This window comes from Hylobates moloch, unplaced genomic scaffold (assembly GCF_009828535.3).
Source record: "Hylobates moloch isolate HMO894 unplaced genomic scaffold, HMol_V3 SCAFFOLD_10, whole genome shotgun sequence".
Taxonomy (NCBI): Eukaryota; Metazoa; Chordata; class Mammalia; order Primates; family Hylobatidae; genus Hylobates; species Hylobates moloch.
The window spans coordinates 72,668,568-72,694,603 of record NW_026652285.1 but is presented as its reverse complement, the minus strand read 5'-3'; the positions used below and the strand labels follow the sequence as shown (position 1 = coordinate 72,694,603).

At 42.0% G+C, this 26,036-nt stretch overlaps 1 protein-coding gene across 2 annotated transcripts in view; it reads right to left on the bottom strand.

Moving 5' to 3' along the window:
- TMEFF1 (transmembrane protein with EGF like and two follistatin like domains 1) overlaps positions 1-25,712 on the bottom strand; it is a 114,117-nt gene extending 88,405 nt beyond the window's left edge. The window contains exon 1 of one of the 2 annotated variants that reach the window (XR_004249900.2): positions 25,120-25,513. Coding sequence is in view for 1 of the 2 variants with exons in the window: in XM_032164686.2 (XP_032020577.1) it covers positions 25,120-25,315 (196 nt within the window). In the remaining variant the exon portion in view is untranslated. Of the gene's footprint in view, positions 1-25,119 lie in introns of both variants that reach the window. The other variant, XM_032164686.2, reaches the window with a different exon arrangement.
- Between the last annotated feature and the right edge of the window lie 324 nt (positions 25,713-26,036).

Sequence of the window (26,036 nt, the reverse complement as noted above, 5' to 3'; positions counted from 1 at the left end):
AATCACTACAATGCAATTTTCATATCCTTTGTATGGGGAATGAGAGCTTACAAAAACAAATGCACTTAGGCAAACAATAAACAAATGACTGTTTAAAAAAAAAAAAACCATCCCAGTGTAGTGGTGAATACATGAGTCTGGGAGCAGAGAGAGTCCTAGATTAACTCCTGATTCTGCTGCTCAAAAGCTGAGACTCTGGGAAAAGAGCAAGGACTCCTGTATCTCTAGATCATGATGAGGTCCCGGCAAAGAGATTTAAGGGAGCATTTCTCCCGTTATCCCCATTCCTGGTTGTTTTCTATTTCTAGATTTCAAAGCAGGACTCAGTAAACTAAGTCAAGGGAATTCTATGTCCGGTGACAACTGTCCTAGTGACATTTCATTACCTCTCTCTACCCCATTTGTTCCCACTGCTCGGCAGTGGTGTCTTGGGTCTCCTACTCCCAGCTGACTCTCCGAGGAGCTGGCAATCAAGTACCTGAATCCCTAAGGAGTTGACAGTCAACAGTACTTACTTGAGTAGTCACTGTCAACTAAGTACTGCACAAAGGCAAGATCACATCTAGGTGGGTTACAAAAAAATTATCTTTCTTAAATGATTTCTGGGTTACAACAAAAATGATCTCAGGTGCACAGAATTGGATTAAAGCTCAAGCATTCACAAAAAATAAAAAAAAGACATGAGTGGAAATTTAAAGCAAGAGAAAGCTAACACAAGCATTTTGTTATTCTTACTGTTTTACAAACTATTCCAGGTAGAGAAGGCCATCTTTTCATTCCTCATCACCCTGGCTGTGGAAGCTTTATGTCCTTGGTTCTCCTTACCTCCCCATTTTTGCTGTCTATTCCCTTTCCCGCTTGACCATTTGCTTTAGCTCTTGAGGCTCAATACTAGGTATAGGGATTTTCCCCCTATCTACTCACACTTCTGCTAGGAACTTGGACAAGGTCTGGTTCCAATTACTATCAAATACACAACTTCAGACAAAAGGAATATAACAAAATATTAATAAAGAACTGCCCTGTAAAAGATGGTAAGAATGTACAATATCTGCTCAACTAAGAGCTTAATCAAGTTTAGAAGCTACAGAAGTAAGAACTGCACAATTTGACTAATGAAATACAGTGCATTTGTCTTTTCTCCTTTCTTTGTAGGCTTAAAGTTCACACTGGATTCTATTATAATCAGACATAAAAAACAAGAATAAGTAAAGTTTTTATTTTGTCTGTGAGGCAAGATAATGCTCTGAGTTCTGATTTGCTACTTTGAGACTCTTGAATTGTAATGTTTTACCTGTTGTACTTTACAGGTACAGCAGATTGCAAGCTAGAACCTAAACCATCCCTGCCACCAAGACTCACGTTTGGTAACCCCAAGAAATGTTTGTATGAGGGACTACAGAATACTTTAGGGGAATAATCATCCCTGCTAATGTGAGGCAGAAAAGCTTGGTCCCATTGGCTGGGCATGGTGGCTCACGCCTGTAATCCCAGTACTTTTGGAGGCTGAGCCAGGTGGATCACCTGATGTCAGGAGTTCGAGACCAGCTTGGCCAACATAATGAAACCTCGTCTCTACTAAAAATACAAAAATTAGCTGGGCATGGTGGCACATGCCTGTAGTCCCAGCTACTTGGGAGGCTGAGGTGGGAGGATCGCTTGAACCCAGGAGGAGGAGGCTGCAGTGAGGAGATCGTGCCACTGCACTCCAGCCTGAGTGAAAGAGCAAGACTCTGTCTCAAAAAAAAGAACTTGGCATAAACATAGCCTTGAACAAGAGAAGTGTTCCCGAGCATAGTCCCTTCTAAAGACTTAGTTTGCTCCTCCAGCCCAGCCCCAAGAACTCATAACAAAGACAGAGGAGCTACAACAAAGAAACTAAAGAATGATTTTCACTAAAAACGAAGTGACAAGCTCTGCTTTGATGCTCACACAAGACATAATACATGGGGAGAAAGGAGCTGGGACACAACAACAGCCCCTGAATATCAGCAATGTATCTAGCAGGACAGCATAAGACCAAGGAGATGGTAGTGTCAGGCAAAGAGGCAGACCTCTGATATCTGACAGGAGGTACCAATGTGCAACTGCAGCGGCAGCAAACAGCACAGGAAGAAAAAGACAGGTGTCATGGAGCAGTGGAATGCATTAGTGAGCAAACATCAAACACAATTTGGTGACTCCCGGAATAAATCTTGGAGGGAGGCATTTATGAGGGTGCTAGAGGTCCTATATCATTAATAGGTAAGGGTAAAAGTCATGAAATTCTGATTACCCTGGTTATTAGTCATATTTTATTTTATGCATATCTTGCTATCAAATCCATGCTAGTTTCATGTGTGTTCATGCATAAATGTGATTAGTTTATCATCAGAAAGCAATTACTAAGCATCTACTATGTACTTAATACCATGCTAAGAATTTTGGACACACAGGAAAAAAATGTAACAGGGAATGATCTTGCTAATATATGCAACAATTAGTGATTAATTCAATACAGTCTACAAGGGGCTAAATGTGTCATACAGTCTATGACTGCTGTAGGAGTTCAAGAGATAGGGGACAAAACTGGATTTGAGGCATAGGGTGCAGTGTCAGAAAAAACAAGACTTGTATTGACCTTGAAAAATTAATAAGGCTTTTTTATCATAATAAAGCTAATATAGGATCATTATAAAGAATTTGGGGGCCGGGCGCGGTGGCTCACACCTGTAATCCCAACACTTTGGGAGGCCGAGGCGGGCGGATCACAAGGTCAGGAGATCGAGACCATCCTGGCTAACACAGTGAAACCCCGTCTCTACTAAAACATACAAAAAAATTAGCCGGGCGTGGTGGCGGGCGCCTGTAGTCCCAGCTACACAGGAGGCTGAGGCAGGAGAATGGCGTGAACCCAGGAGGCGGAGCTTGCAGTGAGCCGAGATCACGCCACTACACTCCAGCCTGGGCGACAGAGCGAGACTCCGTCTCAAAAAAAAAAAAAAAAAGAATTTGGAAAAGATATTTTAAATATAAAATGTTCCAATTGCCCACAACATATGAGTAATATTAAAAGACAGAAAGGAGAATGTTTTTATCTAGGAAAACAATGTAAGTGAAAGTAGAGAAAAAGTAATTTCACAGTACACACAAACAATATTAATATCAGTGGTTCCAAAACCACATTCCTCAGGAACACTGGTGTCCTGGAATAGGGTGTACCTTCATTAAAATCAAATATGAAATTTTTTCATTTGCAAAGGAAAAAAAATCAACAAAAAAACTGTTCTCATTTTTAAGGGGTTTTTTAAATTTATGTTTCTTAAACCTTCAATATCTGAGATTATTTCAGATTTGTTGCTGGCTATCAACTAACATCAGATGATTTCAGATATTTTGCTGGCTAGCAGCAAAAGTATGTTCAACAAATAGGTAAGGAATACTAATACAAATATTCCAACAATGTTTCATGAGAACGCAGGTCAGGTCATGAATGTCACAAGCTCATGAACGGACATTTTAAATTGTTTCATAGTTGTGGCAGTCACTGCTAATTGCCTACCTTGGATCTATTCTCCCCTTCTTACTTAGTAAGAGAACTCCAATTTTGTTCAGGGAAACAAGGTACCCAACTAAATAACCTATATTTCTCGGCCTCCCTCGCTCTGTGTTCATATGTAGGCACTGTCCCTTCCTCCTTCATTCTTCCTCTTTTTTTTTCCTTGACTGGAGAGCAAACCTGTTGCCTAAAGTTGCAGCAGCCAAAAGATGATAGAGCAGAAAGACCAAGAGCAAGACAGTAAGATGGAAGAATCATGAAATCACCATACCGCCTGTGGATTTCCTCTTTCCAGACTTACCATTATAGAAAATAATGTATATAAATGAACACATTTTTTAAAAAGCCCTTATCATGGCCGGGCGCGGTGGCTCACACTTGTAATCCCAGCACTTTGGGAGGCCAAGGCGGGCGGATCACGAGGTCAGGAGATCGAGACCACAGTGAAACCACGTCTCTACTAAAAATACAAAAAACTTAGCCAGGCGTGGTGGTGGGCGCCTGTAGTCCCAGCTACTTGGAGAGGCTGAGGCAGGAGAATGGTGTGAACCCGGGAGGCGGAGCTTGCAGTGAGCCGAGATTGCGCCACTGCAGTCCAGCCTGGGCAACAGAGCGAGACTCCGTCTCAAAAAAAAAAAAAAAGCCCTTATATAAGCCACCACTGGTCACACCACTGACACATGCAAACATAATTCCAATAGAATGATTGTGTGTAAATTTAATAAGATAAATATTTCTAAGCAATGGTCTTAAAAAAATTTTGTGCTACATCAGAGACCACATGATAAAATTAATTTATCAAGAGAATCATGACTTGCTGGTTCTCTGACTCCTTACGATTTTTTTTTTTTTTTTTGAGACAAGGTCTCACTGTTTCCCAGGCTGGACTGCAGTGGTGTGAACACGGCTCATTGCAACCTCTGCCTCCTGGGCTCAAGCGATTATCCCACCTCAGCCTCCCAGATAGCTGGGCCTCAGCCTTCTGAGTAGCTGGGGGACACAGGTGTAGACCACCATGTCGAGCTAATTTTTGTATTTTTTGTAGAGATAGGGTTCACCATGTTGCCCAGGCTGATCTTGAATTCTTGTGCTCAAGCCATCTGCCCACCTCAGCCTCCCAAAGTGCTAGGATTACAGGCATGAGCCACCACACCCAGCTGATTTCTAACATATTTGAGAACAGAATCACTGCCTTAGCTTAAACCCAATACAGAAGGAATCTATTTTGGGATCATCTTCTGAATGTTCTTTGTTTTCAAGTATTCTGTACAGTACCAGGCATCAAGAGGACATTCTACTACCTGTCAATGATTATGATGATTACGCACCTGCCTTCCTGAAACCAAAATGGAAATTCAGTAAAATGGATGAGCCATTACTAAGGCCCTCAAAAATCAATTCTCCAAATAGAAATATTTTACACAAAGAAGTACTCACAAGAGTTGCTCAGAACAAAATATTTTGCTCTTGTTGCAAATCTGCCCCACAATTCTCAAAATGTAAAACTTGTCTCAAGAATTTCATTAACATTTCAAAGCTCAGAAACAATACACACTAGTGGGAGAAACTCTGCTTTCTATGAACCTGAGCTGCCCAAATTCCCAACTTCTGGCAGCAACAACTAGGTTCAGGCTCTGATTCAAAATGAGATCCAGCAGCCTTCCAGAATAATACGACTTTTCTACCACCCTTCCATTAAAAAGAAGGTAGTTCTGGGGATCTTATGAGTTAGCTAACACTCATGGAGAGCCAAAAGGAAATAAACTTCCTTAGATGTTACAACAGAACTCAGGGTTTCTTAATCTGGGCACTATTGACATTTGGAACCAGATAATTCTTTGTTGTAGGGAATATCCTGTACACTGGAGGTTGTTTAGCAACAGTCCTGGCCTCTGCCCACTAGATGCCAGTAGGACCACACCAGCTCTGACAAACAAAATTGTCTCCAGATATAAGCAACCACATCCTGGGGTGGGGGGAGGGGGCAAAACTGTCCCCAGTTGAAAACTACAGTAAAGGGAAAGCAAAGACTTTACATCTAATTCTCTGACACAATCACTACAAGGAAAATTAGTCAAATAATCAGCAATCTCAAAAGATCTCAACATACTGCCACAGCTATTCTCCATTTCAAGAGGGACCTAAATATACTGATTCCAAGTTTATGTTAAATCCCCCTCCTTTAATAGTACCTTAACCTCCAGCAGGCCTCACTTCCTCCTTCTTCCTATAGCAACTCTTCTTCAAGGTCAAAGCAACCTCAGATCCAGTGGCTTTTTTCTTAAGTCCTCCAATCCTTTTCTTGACCCTTCTAGAGCAGTTGACACTTCTGGCCTCCCCTTGTAACCAAATAGTCTTCATTATCCCCCCAATTTTCTGAGCTCTTTTCATTTACCCACTCCTTTTTCCTTCTCCTATTGCCCAGTCCATGTCAATAACACTCTTAGAACTTATCTCCAACTTAATCAACTCTCCAGATTAACCAAAGTGTGGCATTCTCTATAAAACCTACAGAACAATGCCTGTGGCACAATGAATTCTCAAGGCTACTAGGCCCTCTCTAGAACATCCATGAGCACTTTAGCGCCAACCAAGGTAGCTGTTCTTGTGCTTCATGAGTCAGTTACCCAGCCTATGTAGTTGTTACTACAATTATGTGATTTCAACATTTCATATGAGTGAAAATAAATTACTTCTATGAAAACTAAATTCAAAGACTTGAATAAGGTGAGCTACTTTTTAAAAAAACCTACAGTTGCATTTAGAATTCTGCATCCACAGGTCTTTAGCTTCCTTTTTAAAGGGATTAAAACTGGAATTTGTAATCAATGCATTATACAAGTGGTTTGTTCAAGAAAGAGGAGGCCAGGTGCTGTGGCTCATGCCTGTAATCCCAGCACTTTGGGAGGCCAAGGCGGGTAGATCACAAGGTCAAGAGTTCAAGACCAGCCTGGCCAACGTGATGAAACCCCATCTCTACTAAAAATACAAAAATTAGCTGGGCGTGGTGGCACGAGCCTGTAATCCCAGCTACTCGGGAGGCTGAGGCAGGAGAATTGCTTGAACTGCGACCCAGGAGGCAGAGGTAGCAGTGAGTAAGATCGTGCCACTGCACTCCAGCCTGGGCTACAGAGTGAGACTCAGTATCAAAAAAAAAAAAGAAAGAAAGAAAGAAACTATTCTCAAAGAAAAATTATAGGCCCTCTTTCAAAATATTTAATAAATATGTATATGTTAAAATAAAATGTTACATGCGCTTATGAATCATTTTTGTGACTCCCTACTTTAAATAACTTTCTCAATTAACCAAATACCTACCAGATTCTTATGGGACCAAGACAAAAGGATCCCTACTGTATAGTAAATGTTCTGCCTTCAACCATCCCATGTGTCATCTCATTTTGTTCATTCTCTGGCAGTATTCACATTCACACCCACCACTTAGAGTCTTCAAACCTGGTTTTCCCAACCATATTAAAGCCATGTCATCTGTTTTTGCTAGTGCTATTTCCAGAGCATTGCTGGGGAAAGTCCTATAAATCAATGTTCCCTAAGGCCTTATTAACATGTGGAAAACTTTAGTTCATCTCTACTGGATTCTGTATTGACTCCCACAGAATATGTTCAAACTTTTCACCTTGTCTTTTAAAAAATTTTTTCATGAGTTTATACTGACTGTCTAGATGTTAGTAGCATTTGGAGAAATCTGCCCTTTTTCAGAAAAGCAAACCAATCCAATCTGACAGGACCCTGCTGGATGGTTTCACTCCCAGAACAAGCCCAGTTTGTTCTTGAACCTGTACCCAACTGCCTACAAAACAATTCCATGATCTCTATACTGAAAATAGCAGAAACATTTAAAATATTTAAACATTTGAAATATTGCACACCAGGAAATGGTGTGGTACAACTATGGAATATTATAAAGCTATTTAAAGATGTACATTATATAATATGGAAATAAGCTTATGAATGTTAAAGTGAAAATGCAGACCACAAAACTATATACACAGACTATGATTTTATATGAAAAACCTGCCAGGCACTGTGATGCAGGCCTGTAGTCCCAGCTACTTTGGAGGCTGAAGCAGAAAGACCAGGAGTTGAAGATCAGCTGGGACAATATAGTGAAACTCATTTCAAACACACACACACATACACACACACACACACACACACACACACAATACATATAAGATAATCCAGCCAGGAATAAACAAAACCAGTAACAGTAACCTGTTACAGCAGTTGAACAATGAGTGATTTCTCCCCTTTTCAAGTTTCTATATTGGTTATTATTTAATGGGGAAAAAAAAAAAACCTCAATGTGATTTCAAAGACAACCCCAGAGACAGTTTGCTACACCACAGACAAAGCATAAGTTTAGACATCAGGAAGGGCCAAGTTCACGTGGTAGTTCTCCTTTTAGAATAATACTTTCCCTTGATATTGTAACGATTAGATAATATATTCAAAAGCAATCGTGCCTAGAACAAGTAGTTATACAACAAATATTCACTTTTTTTCTTCTCCCAGATATGACTTCAACTCCCAACCAATCTGAGGGGCATCTCTAATGACACAAATCACTGAAAATGCATTTCAGGGTATAAAATCAAGCAACAGATTTAGCAAATGTTGACTTCAAGTCCCAGGAAATCAGAAGAATTAGAAATTAAATCCTCTTCAATTCATTTACTAATCATATTAGTTATCTTCTAGTATAAAGATATGAGGAAGAAAAAGAAACTTTACCTAATGTTACATGATACAAAACCAAAAGCAGTTTACATTAATATTAAAAAGCATCAACTGCAGAGATGGCTAAAACTTCTCTAAGCTATACTTAACGAAAGAAATTTCACATATGCCACACAATCATTTGACTCCAATATTTTTCATTCCATTTTGCATACTACTGCCAACTACCCTTTGTTAAATCACATTGCTCCTGTCAATCCTCCACCCCCACTCCTGCAATCTTCCCCCGCTGCCTACTTTAATTCTAAATGCCTGTATCAGAACTCTCCAGGCAAGGTGACAGGGAGAACAACTACTGCAAGATCAGATGGAAGAAAAGGCCTGGGTACAGAGTTGAGTGTTTAAGGCTCCCAGGGTCTTTCCAGGCCTCACCAATCCTAGCCAAAGATCTCAGAGCTGTGACACTCTCTTCCTCACGGATGTTTCTGATCTCTGGGGTTCTGACACTAGCTTGGCAAGCCATAAACTGAATCTGTTATGGTGCAGTTATTAAAATTAATGATGAAAAATCTCTACATTTCCTGACATGACACATTTAAAGGCAGGCTTTTTAAAATGTATGTAACACAAACTTTTTTTAATGCCTATTTTAAAAATCTGGAAGGTATACTCACCAAAATAGGAACCACAGTTATCTCTCGGTAGAATTTAGGCCTTCTTCATTATTCTGTATTTTTCTGAATTGAGTTTTACAACAAACTTGTATTACTTTTAAAATCAGATAAAGCAATTACATGCTACAGTATATAAGAACCTTGAAAATTATGCAGGCAGGGTGCAGTGCCTCACGCCTGTAATCCCAACACTTTGGGAGGCCAAGGCAGGAGGATTGCTTGAGCCCAGGAGTTTGAGATCAGTCTGGGCAACATGGTGAAACCCCCATGCACAAATTTGCCAGGCGTGGTGGTACATGCCTGTAGTCTCAGCTACTGGGGGGCTGAGATAGGAGAATCATGAGCCGGAGGTCAAGGCTGCAGTGAGCCGTGATTGCACCACCACGCTCCAGCCTGGGAACAGAGATCTTGTCTCCAAAAAAAAAGAAAAAGGAAAAGAAAGTATTATGTTAAAAGAATTAAGTCAGGCACAAAAGGCTACACATTATATTATTCCATTTATATGAAACATCCAAAATAAATAAATCCACAGAGAAAGTCTCTATGTGGTTACCAGGGGATGGGGGTGAGGAGTAGTGGGACTGACTGTTAACAGGTAGAAACTTTCTGGGGTGATAGAAATGTTCCATAATTAGATGGTAGATAGTGATGATCACTGCACAATATAGTAAATGTACGAGAACCACTGAAATGTATACTTTAACATGCTGAATTTTACATTATGAAAATTATCTCAATAAAAAATAGAAATAATTTTTAAATCATTTAAATCATGCTACTTAAATTTTGGAAAAATTTAAATAAAAAAATTAAAAACAGGCATTATAATATGCTTTTTAAGAGGCACACCCTGGTATCAGACCACCTTGTCCAGCATCCCAGCTCTACCACTTATCACAGCTGTGTGAGCTTAGTAATTTACCACCTGTGCCTCCATTTCTTCATCTACAAAATGAGGACAATAACAGTACCTATCTCAAAATTCTGATGGAGGATTAAAGATATAGAAAGCACTTAGAGTAAAATAATAATACACATAATAAGTACTCTATTAAGTGTAAGCTACTATTGTTTTTTATTAGCACCAGTTCTGGAGAAGGTATAGAAAAATGAGCACTCAAACCAACTGTGGAAGTACATAGTGGCACAACCTCTCATGTGTCCATATGCATTGCCATTTTAATTGTCTTTATCCTTTTACCCAACATTTCCAGGAAACTATAACAGACATAAAAGAAAAACATACAAAAACCTACGTCCAAGATTGTTAACATCAGCATTTTCTGTAAAACCAAAGTAGAAAACAATCTAAGTGTCTATCTTTTGGGAATTAAATTATTGACATAACACTACACAGACTTTGGCAGAAACATATGTAGTGATATGAAAAGACAACTAAGACCTATTGTGAAAAAAAAACCACATTGTAAAACTATACATACAGTTATAATCCCATTATTTTGAAACATATACCTGTTTACATATGTAAGATTTTACAGGTATATTCAATACATTTCCTTCGTTAAACTATTTTTTAAATCAATAATTAATCTAAACACAAGAACAATGTCCCCTGGTTCTATTTCTTTTTTTTTTTTTTTTTTTTTTTGAGACGGAGTCTCGCTCTGTCACCCAGGCTGGAGTGCGGTGGCGCGATCTCGGCTCACTGCAAGCTCCGCCTCCCGGGTTCACGCCATTCTCCTGCCTCAGCCTCTCCGAGTAGCTGGGACTACAGGCGCCCGCCACCATGCCCGGCTAATTTTTTGTATTTTTAGTAGAGACGGGGTTTCACTGTGTTAGCCAGGATGGTCTCGATCTCCTGACCTCGTGATCCGCCCGCTTCGGCCTCCCAAAGTGCTGGGATTACAAGCGTGAGCCACCGCGCCCGGCCAACCCCTGGTTCTATTTCTAACCACTATCCCTCAGTGTCTGCAACACTAAGTAGAATAGGAGGTAGCCAGAACCCAGGGAAATCACCCACGAAGATGAAAATCTACACAGCAACTTGCATACTGGCACTGAAAAACCTGGTATTAATGATTTTAAAAGATAATTTTTTAAAGACTTCACAAAATTCTGGTGCATTAGCAAGAGTTCCAGACTTGGGGTTCCAATTATTTGATTAAGTAAAAGTAACTATATGATCTTGGCCAAGTGCTAAATCTGAGAATCCCAGTTTCCTAGAATTAAAAAAAAAAAAAATGAGTATAATAATCCCTTAGAGGATTCCAATGGTTATAAGAGATCCTTATAAAACAACACTGCAAACTATGAAGAAAACTGACTGTTACTCTGGCTGAAACCACCAAAAACAAACTTAAAAAGACACTACCATAACCAGAAACCCTGACAAATTTTGTTGTAAAACACTGAATAATTTTTTTTAAACTAGGTCTAAATAAATGGGAATTAGGATGTGCTTATGGTATAACCTTGAAGTAAACAATGGTAAACACAAGTGTACCACCTAGAAAACACCTCAAACCACTTTAGAGACAGAAAGAGGCTGGGCACAGTGGCTTAAGCCTGCAATCCCAGCACTTTGGGAAACCAAGGCAGGCAGATCACCTGAGGCCAGGGATTCGAGACCAGCCTGGCAAACATGGGGAAACCCCGTCTCTACTAAAAATACAAAAGAAAATTAGCCAGGTGTGGTGGTGGGCACCTGTAATTCCAGCTACTCAAGTGGCTGAGGCACAAGAATTGCTTGAACCCAGGAGGCAGAGGTTACAGTGAGCCAAGATAGTGACACTGTACTCCAACCTGGGTGACAAAAAATACTAATATACAAAAATTAAAAATTTTTTTAAAAATAAAATAAAATAAAGAAGAAAAAAAGCTATAGAAAATGAATACAGGACACGAAAAGATTGAGCTGACTTGTGAACAATAAAGAATCCAAATATATCAACTGGGCTATAAACAACAGAATTGATACAGCAACATCAGCAGTTTAGTTTCACGTGCAAAACAATATCAAATGAAAGCTGACAAGGCAAAAATAAACTGAACTTAAAAATCCCTAGCCAGGCACAGTGGTTCATGCCTGTACTTTGAGAGGCTGAGGCGGGAGTATCACTTGAGCCCAGGAGTTTGAGACCAGCCTGGGCAACATAGGGAGACTCTGTAACCACAAAAGACAATTTTTAAAAATTAGCTGGATATGGTGGCACATGCCTGTGGTCTCTCAGCTACTCAAGAGGCTGAGGTAGGAGGATCAATTGAGCCTGGAAGGTCAAGGCTGCAGTGAGCCATCATGCCACTGCACGTGCCAGCTTTGACAACAGAGAGAGACACTATCTCAAAAAATAAAAATAAAACATCCCAAAAGGAGATCTGACCTCTGAACAACAGTGGCTCCAGCATAAACAGAAAATGCAAAGCAAAACAACATGAATTTTTTTTAAAAAGTTCAGGCTGGATGCTGTGGCTCACACTTGTAATCCCAGCACTTTGGGAGCCTGAGGCGGGCCAATTACCTGAGGTCAGGGGTTCAAGACCAGCCTGGCCAACATGGTAAAACCCCATCTCTACTAAAAATACAAAATTAGCTGGGCATGGTGGCGCGCGCCGGTAATCCCAGCTACTCAGGAGGCTGAGGCAGTAGAATCACTTGAACCTGGGATGCAGAGGTTGCAGTAAGCCGAGATCACGTCATTGCACTCCAGTCTGGGCAAAAAGAGCAAAACTCAAGTTCGAAAATTTTCTGATGAAAAATGAAATAATTTAGCATAAACATTGAGATTAAAGAAGAGAATGGCAATTATTCCAGATTTCCTCTTCATATTTTTCCATATTCCTCAAATTTTCTACACAGATTATATACTGCTTTTATAACAAAGAAAAAAAGGTGTGGGTTTTTTCCCTTTTTTAATCCATGGAAAAGACAGACTCAGAATATTTGCAAAAAAAAAAGAGAGAAATTGAGCTGTGGTTGAAAATATAATAACCTGCCAAAGTTTTTAAAGGTGCAAGAATATGTTAAGAACTTTAGAACCTTAAATGACTTCTGAAAAACTGACAAGGCTGCTGAGCCATGGAAAATACATGATACTTTTTAAAAAATAAATGAATTTGAATAGTAGCAAAGGAATTACAACAAGTTAAGTTACCTAATAAACTAAAAGCATATACAGAGAGAATTTTCAGATTTAAGTATAGAATTTCCAAGTACATGAGAAGTATGCCAAGCCCCTAAATGCTCAAGTAGCTAATAATAGAATAATATGAATAAAGAAAATAGTTAAGTTAAAACAATGTTTCTAACAATGTAAAAAATGAAAGGGGATAAATGGATTGAAGTTACCTCCCAATCCAGCTTAAAAGAAATTGAGAATTTAAATTCCATTAAAGAAACCACATATATAGGGAAAATGAAGGATAACAAATAGGATCTTAAATGAAGATGGTTGGTTATAACAAAGAAGACAATAATAAAGGTTGGTGAGGATGTGGAAAATGGAATGTTCACACATAGCTGATGAAAATGTAAAATGCTGCAACCATTTACAGCAGTTTGGCAAATCTTCAAATGTTAAACACAGAGTTTTACATGGACAGCAGTTTGGCAAATCTTCAAAATGTTAAACATGGAGTTACCACATGACCCAGGAATTCCACTCCTAGGTGGAATACATACACCCAAGAGATATGAAACCATGTATTTACACAAAAACTTGTACATGAATATCCATGGTGGCATTATTCGTAATAGTCAAAAAGTGAAAACAAAAAAAGTCTATCAACAGATGAATAGATACTGAATGGATAAACAAAATGTGGTATTATCGAGACAATGAAATATTATTCAGTCAAAAAAAAGGAATGAAATTCTGATACATCCTACAACATGGATTAACCTTAAAAACATCATGCTAAGTGAAGGACGCCCATTATAAAAGGTCATATTATATGATTCCATTTATATGAAATGTCCAGAATAGATAAATCTACAGCAAAAGATAGTAAATCATGGCCAGGGTTGGTGGCTCACGCCTGTAATCCCAACATTTTAGGAGGCTGAGGCAGGCAGATCACTTGAGGTCAGGAGTTTGAGACCAGCCTGGCCAACACAGTGAAACTCCATCTCTACTAAAAATACAAAATTATCCAGGCGCAGTGACAGGCACCTGCATCTCATGCTGAGGTATAAGAATCTCTTGAACCGGGGAGGCTGAGGTTGCAGTGAGCCAAGATCACACCACTGTACTCTAGCCTGGAGGACAGAGACTGTTTAAAAAAAAAAAAAGATGGTACATCAGTGGTTGCCTAGGGCTGGATGAGGAGAAGTAGGGATTGGGGAGTGACTGCTAAAGAATGTAAAGTTCCTTGGCCAGGCGCGGTGGCTCAGGCCTGTAATCCCAACACTTTGGGAGGCTGAGGCAGGCGGATCACCTGGGGTCAGGAGTTCAAGACCAGCCTGGACAACACAGTGAAACCCCGCCTCTACTAAAAATAAAAAAATTAGCCAGGCATAGTGGCGGGCGTTTGTAATCCCAGCTATTCGAGAGCCTGATGCAGGGAGAATCGCTTGAACCCAGGAGGCAGAGGTTGCAGTGAGCCAAGATCACACCATTGCACTCCAGCCTGGGCAACAGAGAGAGACTCCATCTCAAAAAAAAAAAAAAAAAAAAAAGTAAAGTTCCTTTTGGAGGAGATAAAAATGTTCCACAACCTTGTGACTATAGTCAAAAACAATGGATTGTGCAATTTAGAAAAAAGATGATGATGGAGGGTAGCACAGATATCAATTACTTAATTTAATGTAAATGAGTTGAATGCCACTGAAAGCAGAATGATCTATTACTCTATTGGGAGACAAATCCCAACACCTAAAAACTAAAATATAAACACAAATCCAGAAAAGGTCGGGTCCTGTGATAACTTCAAGAGATACTTGAAATCTACTCTATACAAAGGTAAAAAGTACAACAAATTATGATACAAAATAATGTTCAATGTATATGTCCTACATAGAATAACAAAAATATAAGAAAAACTGAAAAACTGTGAAAAATAAACCTATCGTTATAAGCGGAAGTTTTACTATTTAATTAAGAGGAGACGACAAAACAAAAAATTTAAAGTATGGAACTAATATAAAACATAAATTAACCCTCTCCCCTTGGTAGGGGCCAACTTAACAGAGCCAAGTTCAGGGGAAAAAAAAAAGACAGATAGATAGACAGACAATAGAGAGAGAAAGAGGAGATATAGAAAGAGAGACTTAAAGCAAATGTGGTAAAATCGGGGAATCTGGGTACACTATTACATTTTTCTAAGTTTGAAATTATATGAAAATAAAGTAAACAAGTAAAACTAATAGTTAATGTAACATGGAGACTGAGAAGTCAAGGAAATAACTCTTCTGGATAGAAGAATCTTTCACAAAATTTGTTTTCATACTAGAATACAAAGATACACTTTGTTTGTTTGTTTGTTTTTTGAGACGTTGTTTCTCTCTTGTTGCCCAGGCTGGAGTGCAACAGTGTGATCTTGGCTCACTGCAACCTCCACCTCCAAGGTTCAAGCGATTCTCCTGCCTCAGCCTCCTGAGCAGCTGGGATTACAGGCATGCACCACCATGCCCGGCTAATTTTTGTATTTTTAGTAGAGACGGGTTTTCGTCATGTTGGCCAGGCTGGTCTCCAACTCCTAACCTCAGGTGATCCACCCGCCTCGGGCTCCCAAAGTGCTGGGATAACAGGCATGAGCCACCACACCTGGACACACCTAGTTTTAATATGAAAACCCAGAGATTCCATATGACACATTCTTAGACCATAATGCAAAATCATGAAAAAACCCCATCTGTAACATATATAAACTCATGTGTTTCACAACAATGAGAGAAATTTTATGATAAATGACAATGGAGTTAAAGAAACATAATGATCTATATCCACCTAAAGAATTTAAAAAGAGACAAAACGGAAAGTTTAAGGGATATAATTAAGAAAAAAAAATAGACATAAAAACATCAGAGAGTGATTCAAGGACAATGGTATAATCAGAGACAGCAGGGTAGGTTTCAAATACAAAGGAGGAAGTGGATTCAAGGAAAGAGTTAAAAAAGAAGAACAATACAGTGGAAGTTACAAGGAGTACAGGCAGGAGAGGAGTTCCGACCAAAACACCTAGGCACTGGAGAAATAAGGTCTCCCATCCAAACATGTAATTGTGAATAACAGGAATGAGGGAATGTATATCAATTTGACTCTCCTCCAAACAGGCTCTCCATCTCAAATTAAGAGCATCACAATTCACCCCACCATCTATAGCAGGAGATCCAGAAGTTTAGGCAGAAAAAGATCAATAAAAGAGGCTGGCTGGTTGAGGACTGGGCAAAGTAAAGAGCTCATGCCTCACTAGACAAAACTGACTGATTTTTGCAATGTGGAAATAAAAGCCCAATGTTGACAGTACCTCCAAGTTTAGAAGAGAATGCAGGCCAGAAGTGGTGGCTCACGCCTGTAATCCCAGCACTTTGGGAGGCCAAGGTGGGCAGACCACTTGAGGTCAGGAGTTCGAGACCAGACTGGCCAACATGGCAAAAACCCGTCTACTAACAATTCAACAATGAGCCAGGCGTGGTGGTGTGCACCTGTAATCCCAGCTACTCTGGAGGTTGAGGCAGGAGAATTGCTTGAACCTGGGAGGTGGAGGATGCAGTGAGCCAAGATCGAGCCACTGCACTCCAGCCTGGGCGACAGAGCAAGATTCTGTCTCAAAAAAAAAAAAAAAAGAAGAAGAAGAAGAAGAAGAACAGTAGGCAGAAAAATAGATTGCCAAGTGAAACCTCCAGATTTTTAATGGCTAACAACCAATGTAACTTTTTAAAAAAACTGCAGGCTAGGCTGGGCGTGGTGGCTCACGCCTGTAATTCCAGCACTTTGGGAGGCTGAGGCAGGCAGATCACAAGGTCAAGAGATCGAGACCATCCTGACCAACATGGTAAAACCCCGTCTCTACTAAAAATACAAAAATTAGCTAGGCATGGTGGCATGTACCTGTAGTACCAGCAACTCGGGAGGCTAGGCAGGAGAATTGCTTGAACCTGGGAGGCGGAGGTTGCAGTGAGCTGAGATCGTGCCACTGCACTCCAGCCTGGCGACAAAGCTAGACTCTGTCTCAAAAAACAACAACAACGATTAAAAAATAAAAACAAACAAACAAAAAAAACCTTTGCAGGCTAAACAAGTCCTCTCAACTCTTCCAATTTCTACTGTTATCTTTCATCGTACCGCCAGACTCTTCCCTTCTCCATTCCATCTTCACCAATTTCAGACTTTGCTTTCTAAAATCACAATGTCACTCGAACCCTTTAAAAGCTTCTTGATGTCTTGGAGCCAAATGCCAAACCTTCAGATGGGCCTTGAAGACCTTAATGTGGTGGCATAATCTCCTCCCTTAATCCCCGCAACTTAGTATTTCAAAAAGACTCCCTTCTCTTTTCCACCTTTGTGCCTTTCCTAAAGCTATTCCTTCAGCCTAGAATACCCTTCCTAAGAGGTATTTTATGTTCATTCATCTATGTTCAGCTTCTATGTTCATTCAGCCATTAATCTATTCCACAAATAAATATGTAATGGGCACCTAACTTTGTGCCAGACACCAATCTGGGCACTGTCAATACAGCGGTAAATAAAACAGATAAAAATCTCTGCCTTCACAGATACATACAGAGACAGAAAACAAGTAAAACATATAGTATGTCAGAAAGGAAAAGGTGTTCTAGAGCAAGAAAAAGCACGAAGGAAGGTTGGGATGTGAGAGAGATAATTGTGGATGGAAGTTGAAGGTTGTAATTTAAGGCACCACTGAAGGTGACACTAGAGCAAACACTGGTAGGAACTGGGATAAGATGATTTCAAGCCAAAGGAACATCAACAGCAAAGGCCACAGGCAAAAGTGTGTCTGTTGTTTCCAGGTGATGTTCTACTCTCCCCATACAGCCCAGCTCGAGTGCCACTTACTGCAGGAAACCAGTTTTGATTACTACAAATCAGAATTATACATTCCCATGACACCATATCTGTATCTTCCTCAGGGCACCTTGTACAGTGGAAATCCTCTTTTCAAACATATACAACAGTGATCACTGATCTATTTTTTTTCTTTTTTTTTTTTTTGAGACGAAGTCTCGCTCTGTTGCCCAGGCTGGAGCGCAGTGACGCAATCTTGGATCACTGCAAGCTCCGCCTCCTGGGTTCACGCCATTCTCCTGCCTCAGCCTCCCGAGTAGCTGGGACTACAGGTGCCCGCCACCACGCCCAGCTAATGGTTTTTGTATTTTTAGTAGAGACGGGGTTTCACCGTGTTAGCCAGGATGGTCTCTATCTCCTGATCTTGTGTTCCGCCCACCTCGGCCTCCCAAAGTGCTGGGATTACAGGCGTGAACCACCACCCCTGGCTGATCATTGATCTATTAATCTAAAAGTCAGTTAAGGCAGACACCAGTTAAAATGATATCTACTTTAGCCATTTTAGTCTTAAATACATAATTATACATTCATTTCCCAATGTAGCACCAAGACCTTTTTTTTGAGTATAAGTTTGCCAAATGCAGTTCCCCACTTCCTTGGATAAATCACACCCATAATCCATTAGATCTAGAATGTCCATTTTCCTTTCCTTTAAGTAGAACAGGGGCTTAAAAATACTTGCAATGTTTTCTGGGAAATCCTTCCAAAAGTTTACAGGGTTTCTCCACTCTGTTTCAGTTGTCTTGACCATAATTTAATTCATTCAGAGGCAATTCTTTCAGCTTCTTGTCTTTATCAAGTCTTTTCAAAGCATTTTGTAAAAACAACTATTTGTATTCATATTTTATTGATTTGAGTAATATTTATTAAATTATACTTATAATTACCACTGGTATAAATAAGTTTGAAAACAAATACAACTTACTCTTGCTTAGTAAGCAGAAAAATCAAATGACACACAAACAACGAGAGCTAACTTAGCATTTGCACATCTCTGTGCTTGCTGTGGGAATTGATTAGTATGATTTACTACGGGAATGATTACTCCAAGATGTCAAAATCAAGCCCAGCAAAGGATGTGAATAGACATTTCTCCAAAGAAGATATACAGATAGCCAATACAATTCATTAAAAGATGCTTAATATCACTAGTCATTAGGAAAATACAAATAAAAAAGACATTGAAACATAACTTCACACCCACTAGGATGGCCAAAATCAAACAGATAGACAATAACAAGTGTTGGAGAAGATGTTGGAGAAATTAGGATCTTCAAACATTGCTGGTAGAAATGTAAAATGGTGCAGCCACTTTGGAAGACTGTTTGGTAATTTCTCAAAATGTGAAACACAGAGTTACCATATGACCAAGCAGTTCCACTCCTAGATGCATACACAACAGAACTGAAAACATGTCCACACAAAAACTTGTCCATGAATGTTACAGCAGCATTATCCATAACAGCCAAAAAGTAAAAACAACTCAAATATCCATCAGTAGAGAAATGGATATGCAAAATGTGGTTTATCCAGACAATGGAATATTATTTGGCCATAAAAAGGAATGAAGTTCTGATATACGCTACAACATGGATGAACACTGAAAACGTTATGCTAAAGGAAAGAAGCCAGACACAAAAGAACACATCTCATATGATCCCATTTGCATGCATATCTAGAATAGGCAAATCCATAGAGACAGAGAGTAGATTAGTAGTAACCAGGGACTGGGGAGGCGAGGAATGTGGAATGACTGTTAATAGGTATGGGGTTTCTTTTTGGGATAATGAAAATTTTCTGGAATTAGAGAGTGGTGACAGTTGTACAATTTTGTGAATATACACAAATCCACTTAACTGTACCCCCTTTAAAAAATCCTATCTTGTTTGTGCTCAATAAATGCTTATTGATGGGGAATGCTGTGGGGAAGCAAGCCCAGATGTGTTAAACAGAAACTTCCACTGTATATATCTGTAAGAGGCTAACCACCTTTGTAAGATTATAAGGCCCTTGAAAGCAGGGAAGCCTTCTCATATATTTCCCTTAACATCCGGTATATTAGATTACACTACGCAGTATTCAATGAAGGTTTGCTAAATTAATTATTATCTATCCACATTTTACACATCAGGGATCTAGAAGAAAAAAAGCCCTGCCCGAGATTCCCCATTAATTAGGAAAATTCACTTGTTATTCCCGAGAATCCTGAATTGCCACAAATAAGGCACTTCTCATAATCTGACATTTATATCGTCCATTAATACCATTCCTACCCACCACATAACAATCCAGAGGACCCATTAACTAGAAGTTAAAACCCATTTCAAATTCTCTACCTTATATCTATCGCTAAATGCCACTTACTGGTCTCTTAGTATGTTCTTCTACCTCTTTAACCATATTCCCTAAGCTAGAAATGCCCCACGTGGTTAGCCTCATTTGTTCTTCTCAAATATCCTAGAGCCAAAAAGGACCATCATCATCTTCATTTTACAAATGAAAAACAAAAAAAGTCAGTCTAAGGTTACCTGGTCTCCTAAATTCAAGTTTATCTTTCTTCACATATGTCATGTATTTCCAAGCTCTTTTTCTCTTTGGATAACTGGGAACTTTCTGGTAAGTTAGCTTTTAAAAAATATAAGCATAAATAAAAAAAATATAAAATCGAAGCTTTTCTTTTAATCGCAATATCTAAAGTCCAGAATGAGTGGAGAACTGGGGCAAGAGGACAACAAAAACAAAGTCTTGTTCCAGCCTGGGCATCATGGCGAAGCCCTGTCTCTACTAAAAAGACAAAAAATTAGCCAAGTGTGGTGGCACGCACCTGTAGTCCCAATTGCTCAGGAGGCTGAGAATCACCTGAGCCCAAGAAGTTGAGGATGCAGTAAGCTGAGATTGCGTCATTACACACCAGCCTGGGTGACAGGAATGAGACCCTCTCTCAAACAAACAAACAAACAAACAAGAAAGTCTTGTTGAGAACAAGAAGAGATAAACCAAAGGCTCACTACTTAGGGAAGATGCAATATCAAGAGACAACAGGGCCAATTCCCTATGCTTCATCTTCATCGAGAAGCATGATCTTCAAGCTAGGGAGGTCAGAAATCTGATAAAAGGAAACCAACTTCTAAGGTAAGTGACATGGATGGGGGACAGTAACAGAATACAGAGCTAGTTCAAAAGAATATGCTTTCTGATCCAAACAACTCACACTCCATGATGCTGAAAAAACTTTTTACATCTGCCTTAAAAACTACCACAAATTATCTAAGCTACCTTGACAAGGTGCCAGAAGACCAGAAATAAAATAAATAAAAATAAACACATGCTCAAATTTCAAAAAAGGGGAAATGCAGGCCGGGCGCAGTGGCTCATGCCTGTAATCCTAGCACTTTGGAAGGCCAAGGTAGGGGGATTGCCTGAGCTCAGGAGTTCGAGACCAGAATGGGCAACACAGTGAAACCCCGTCTCTACTAAAATACAAACAATTAGCCAGGCATGGTGGTGTGTGCCTGTAGTCCCAGCTACTCAGGAGGCTTGAGGCAGGAGAATTGCTTGAACCTGGGAGGCAGAGGTTACAGTGAGCCGAGACCATGCCACTGCACTCCAGCCTGGGCGACAGAGCAAGACTCCATCTCAAAAAAAAAAAAAGGCAGAATGCAGATCCAGAAAAACATCTATGGGTAAATCTGACATGTAACTGCTGAAAAATTTTAAAATGGATAAATAAGTTTTTGAATACAGTAAAATGAGAACGCCACCATCAGCTCTTTATTAGGGCAGGCTATACAACATGTGCTTTTTATTTAACAGGATTACTAAAATGGAAAAAGGGAGGATGACAGGATGATATATATACATAACAATCTAACAAGACAATCTGAAAGAATCTTTTAAATAATAAGCTGGTGAACAAAATGGGAAAATGTTGAACAGCAGAAGCTCGAAACTCTGTTAAATTCAACTAACAGGATGCATAGCTAGTTGAACATCTGGTTGACTAACGCAACAATATCAACCAAGTTGGTAGAAAGTGTCCAGTAATATGTCGCAGGGTTCCATCCTTTTTCACAATCTAGACAACTTCTATTAATTTAATGAAGCCATAGAACTGCTCTTCACATTTGCAAGTGAAAAAAACCTGAGTGACCCAACACACACAGCCTGACCGAATCAGCTCCAGAAAGGTCACAGTAGGCTGAAATGATGGCCCAAAACCAAAAATCAATATCTACAGGGAATCCAGGGCTGTATTTAGTTTTAAAACTGAAATAGGCCAGGCACATTGGCTCACACCTGTAATTCCAACACTTTGGCAGGCCAAGGCGGGCAGATCACTTGAGGTCAGGAGTTCAAGATCAGCCTGGCCAGCATGGTAAAACCCCATCCCTACTAAAAATACAAAAAAATTAGCCGGGTGTGGTGGTGGGCATCTGTAGTCCCAGCTACTCGGGAGGCTGAGGCAGGAGAATCACTTGAACCCAGGAGCCAGAGGTTGCAGTCGGCCAGGACTGCACCACTGCACTCTAGCCTGGGTGACAGAGTGAGACTCCATCTCAAAAAAAAAAAAAAAAAAAAAAATGACATAGTAAACTTCAGTTTGTGTGGGGATACCTAGATAATAAAAGCTACTAAACAAACTGTGCACAATTTCGAGCTGCATTAATAGATGTGTGTGTCCAGACTGTATTACTATGGTTCTCAAACTTACTAAAAAAATTTTTTTTCCATATGAATTGTTCCCAAATCTTCATCCTAAAAAGTTACAAGAATCTACAAGTATCACTTAGTTAAAACTCTAGCTTTAGACCCAGTTATTCAAGTATATCTCACTGCTAGAAAACATTTTATTTGATCAGCTTAATTTATTGACATTTATATCAGTGATAAATACGCTTGAAAGAAGACTCAGATATTACTAAATCCAAGTCTCTTTTTTAAAAGGAAACTAAGAGAAATTAAGTAGCTTGCCCCAAATTACACAGCTGCTTAACAAGGACCATGGCCCCTAGATCAGTCCCCTTTTTCCCACACCACGTATCACCCACCTCTCCTTTTCAATGCATAGTACCCCAGGGTGACTAACTAAGCCCCAGGCTTCACACACACACAACACACAAAAACACAGGTTCACTTCTCGGGCCCTGGGACTTCCCTGCCCATACCCGACGTCACTCCAAGCCCCTACATTCCATCTTAGAACCCAAGACACACACACACACAAACACACACACACACGCACACACACAGTCGCTCTGCATCACCAACCCGCATCCTCAAGGGTATCCATCCCTCTATTTCTTTTATTTCCTTTCTTAAAACTTGAACTATGCAAGTTAGAAAGTACACACAGAAACATCCCATCAACACTGTATTTTGCTAAGAACAAATTAGCTTAGCAAGAACAAATACCCGGGACACATTAGCTGGAAAAATATTGACATGGTGTGATCACTTACAAGTTTGATAATATGTGTTACATAAAAAGGCACTCTAATATACAACTGGTTTTTATTCTTAAAGTATGATTATGTAATTAAAGCATTACCCCATATCCGGTTCAACATCAGAAAAATAAAGGAAAAGTTTTCTCACGGATGGAAATGCTTTTAATGGGCATGCTATTGTTTACTGTGCTCAAAACTGCCATTCCCCTCATAAAACATTACCATATGAAAATTATTAAAAGATTTAAGGCCTTCAAACCTAAATAGCAGGCCAAAGGCTTGCTTCATCTAGGGTAGCATAAGCATCTGCGCTGAAACTCTCTTGCTCCTTTCTCACTCTTCTAGAAATAATGCCCCTTCAAGAGCCCAAAGGTATAAAGGTTGTCCGGCAGATTCCCAGTGGCCTTATGTTCCTCCTTCCTCCCCTACTCCACCTTGGTTTAAAGAAGACAAGAGAAGGGTCCAGAATTGATAAAAGGGCAAGTTAGCAAGGATGTGCCTTATGATGACTAGCATCTACTAGGCCAGCTCCAAGAGGACCCTCCACTCAAAAAATGAGACCTGAATGCCTCTCTTTGCCCCGGGGCCATAATCCTTCTGCGCCTCTGGGACCCCTTTAGAAATGAGGAGGAACTTTACCGCTGGGACCCTCCTCCCCAGTGTTACCCATTAAAGCCCCAGCAAGCTCTTTGTTTCCAACAGCTGTGGGGGGACAAGCGGCCTTGGAGAGAGGGGAGAGGTCACTCCCTTGCTCCCACTGCTGCCAGTATCCAGGCCCTCTCGCAAAACACACACACACACAGGCACGACATCTTCCCTGGGACCCAATTCTCTCTTTCCACACCACTTTAATAATCCAGGGTTACACCTTGCTACACAAGGGCATTCCCTGAGACCTAATTTCCTCTTTCTACACCCAAACCCTACACAGGATGATGACTCCCAAGCCCCCTCCCCTTTGAAAAGACACAAATGGGGTTCGCTACAAGGCACCCATCCCTCCTCTTCAATGCATACCCCAGGGTGACTAACTGAGCCCCAGGCTTCACACACACACAACACACGAAAACAGAGGGTCACTTCCTGGGCCCTGAGACTTTCCCTGCTCATATCCACAGACCGGAGGTCACTCTAAGGCCCCAGATCCCATCTCAGAACCCAAAGAACACACACACGCGCGCGCGCACACGCACACACACACAGTCACTCTGCATCGCCAAACAGCGTCCTCAAGGCAACCCGTGCCCTTTATCCACACGACCCCCACCCCCGAAACCCCACTGCCTTAAGGAAGAACCTCCCCAGCACATCAGCACATGGTCACTCCCCTGCCCTCACCCCGCCCAGCCCCTCGCCGTCTCCCACCCATCGCACTCCGCACACACACACAGATCCCTGCCTGGGGCCGCCCTCCCTCCCCTGAGCCTTCACAACACAAACACGCGCTCCCGCGAGCACACCCACGACCACACCGGGAGCCCCTGCCGGCCGCTCAGCCTCGCCGACCCCGGCCCCACCGCCTCCCCGCACGCCGGGCCGCCCTCGCCCAGCCACTCGACACACTCGGACGCACCCACGGCCACTCCCATCCCCAGCGCCGGTCCCCAAGCCACACCGCACGCTCGCGCCCTGCCCTCCGCCCTCGCTCACCCTCGGGCCCAGCTCCCTGGGACCCCCACGACGGGGTCTTTCCCAGCCTGGCCGACCGCAGGGACCAGCAGGGAGGCGGCAACGGAGGGGTGGGGAGACCTAGGGCCGGCTCCGACCGGTCCTACCTGAGCAGTTGATGCTCTTGCCTTTGCCGCCGGGACAGTCCCCGCCGCCGCCGCCGCCACCACCCGGGGGCTGGTTGGACGCACGGCTCCCGGGCAGAGAGAAGGCGAAGAGCAGAAGCACCGACGTGTAGCAGCAGAAGGCGAGAGGAGGCGCGGCAGGCAGCCGGAGCGGCGCCTCAGCTGCCGCGGCGCCCATGGCTGGTGCCCCTGGACGGCGGGAAGCGCAGGGAGCCGCAGGCCGGGGGCATCCAGCCGCGCGCCCAGAGCCCCGCCGCTGCCTCGGTGCCTCCTAGCAGCCGCGCCGCTGAGCCGGGGAGCAGCCCGTCAGCATCCCCGCCCCACCCGCAGCGCCCGCCAGGCCCGGGCCCGCGGCGCTCGGGACGGAGTCGGTGGGTCTGGGCGCGTGCGAGGGTCGCGGGCGCGCAAGGGTGCGCGCGAGGGTGCGAGCCGGCGTGGGGGAGACCGCGACGAGGGGAGCGAGCGGGCGCGCGCGCGGCGGGCGGGGGTCGCGGTCCGGAGGCAGGCCCAGCCTCTTGCTCGACTCCTCGCCTTCCCTTTGTGTCCGTGGCCGTTGCCACCGCGTCACAAAGACCCCGACCCGCCCGGTGAGGGGCGCTTGACGGAGCCGCCGGCGGGAGGGGTGGCTGCGACCCCGCCCCGCGCACACCCCCAGCTCCCGCGCCGACAGCTCCGCCCCCGGCTGCGGCCGGCGCCGCCTCCAGGGGAGCTATTGTTTCTGCGGCAGGGCAGGGGCAGGGGCGCGGAGGCCGGGGTTGGGGCCACCCCTTGGCGGTAGGCAGCACCATAACAGACTTGTTTGCCGCCCTTTGTGAGCGGTTTTTGAAGCGTTTCCTTCGCCCAGCAGCAGGGCTGGGAATGAGGGCAGGTGGTCTGTCATATATCTATAATAGTTTTTA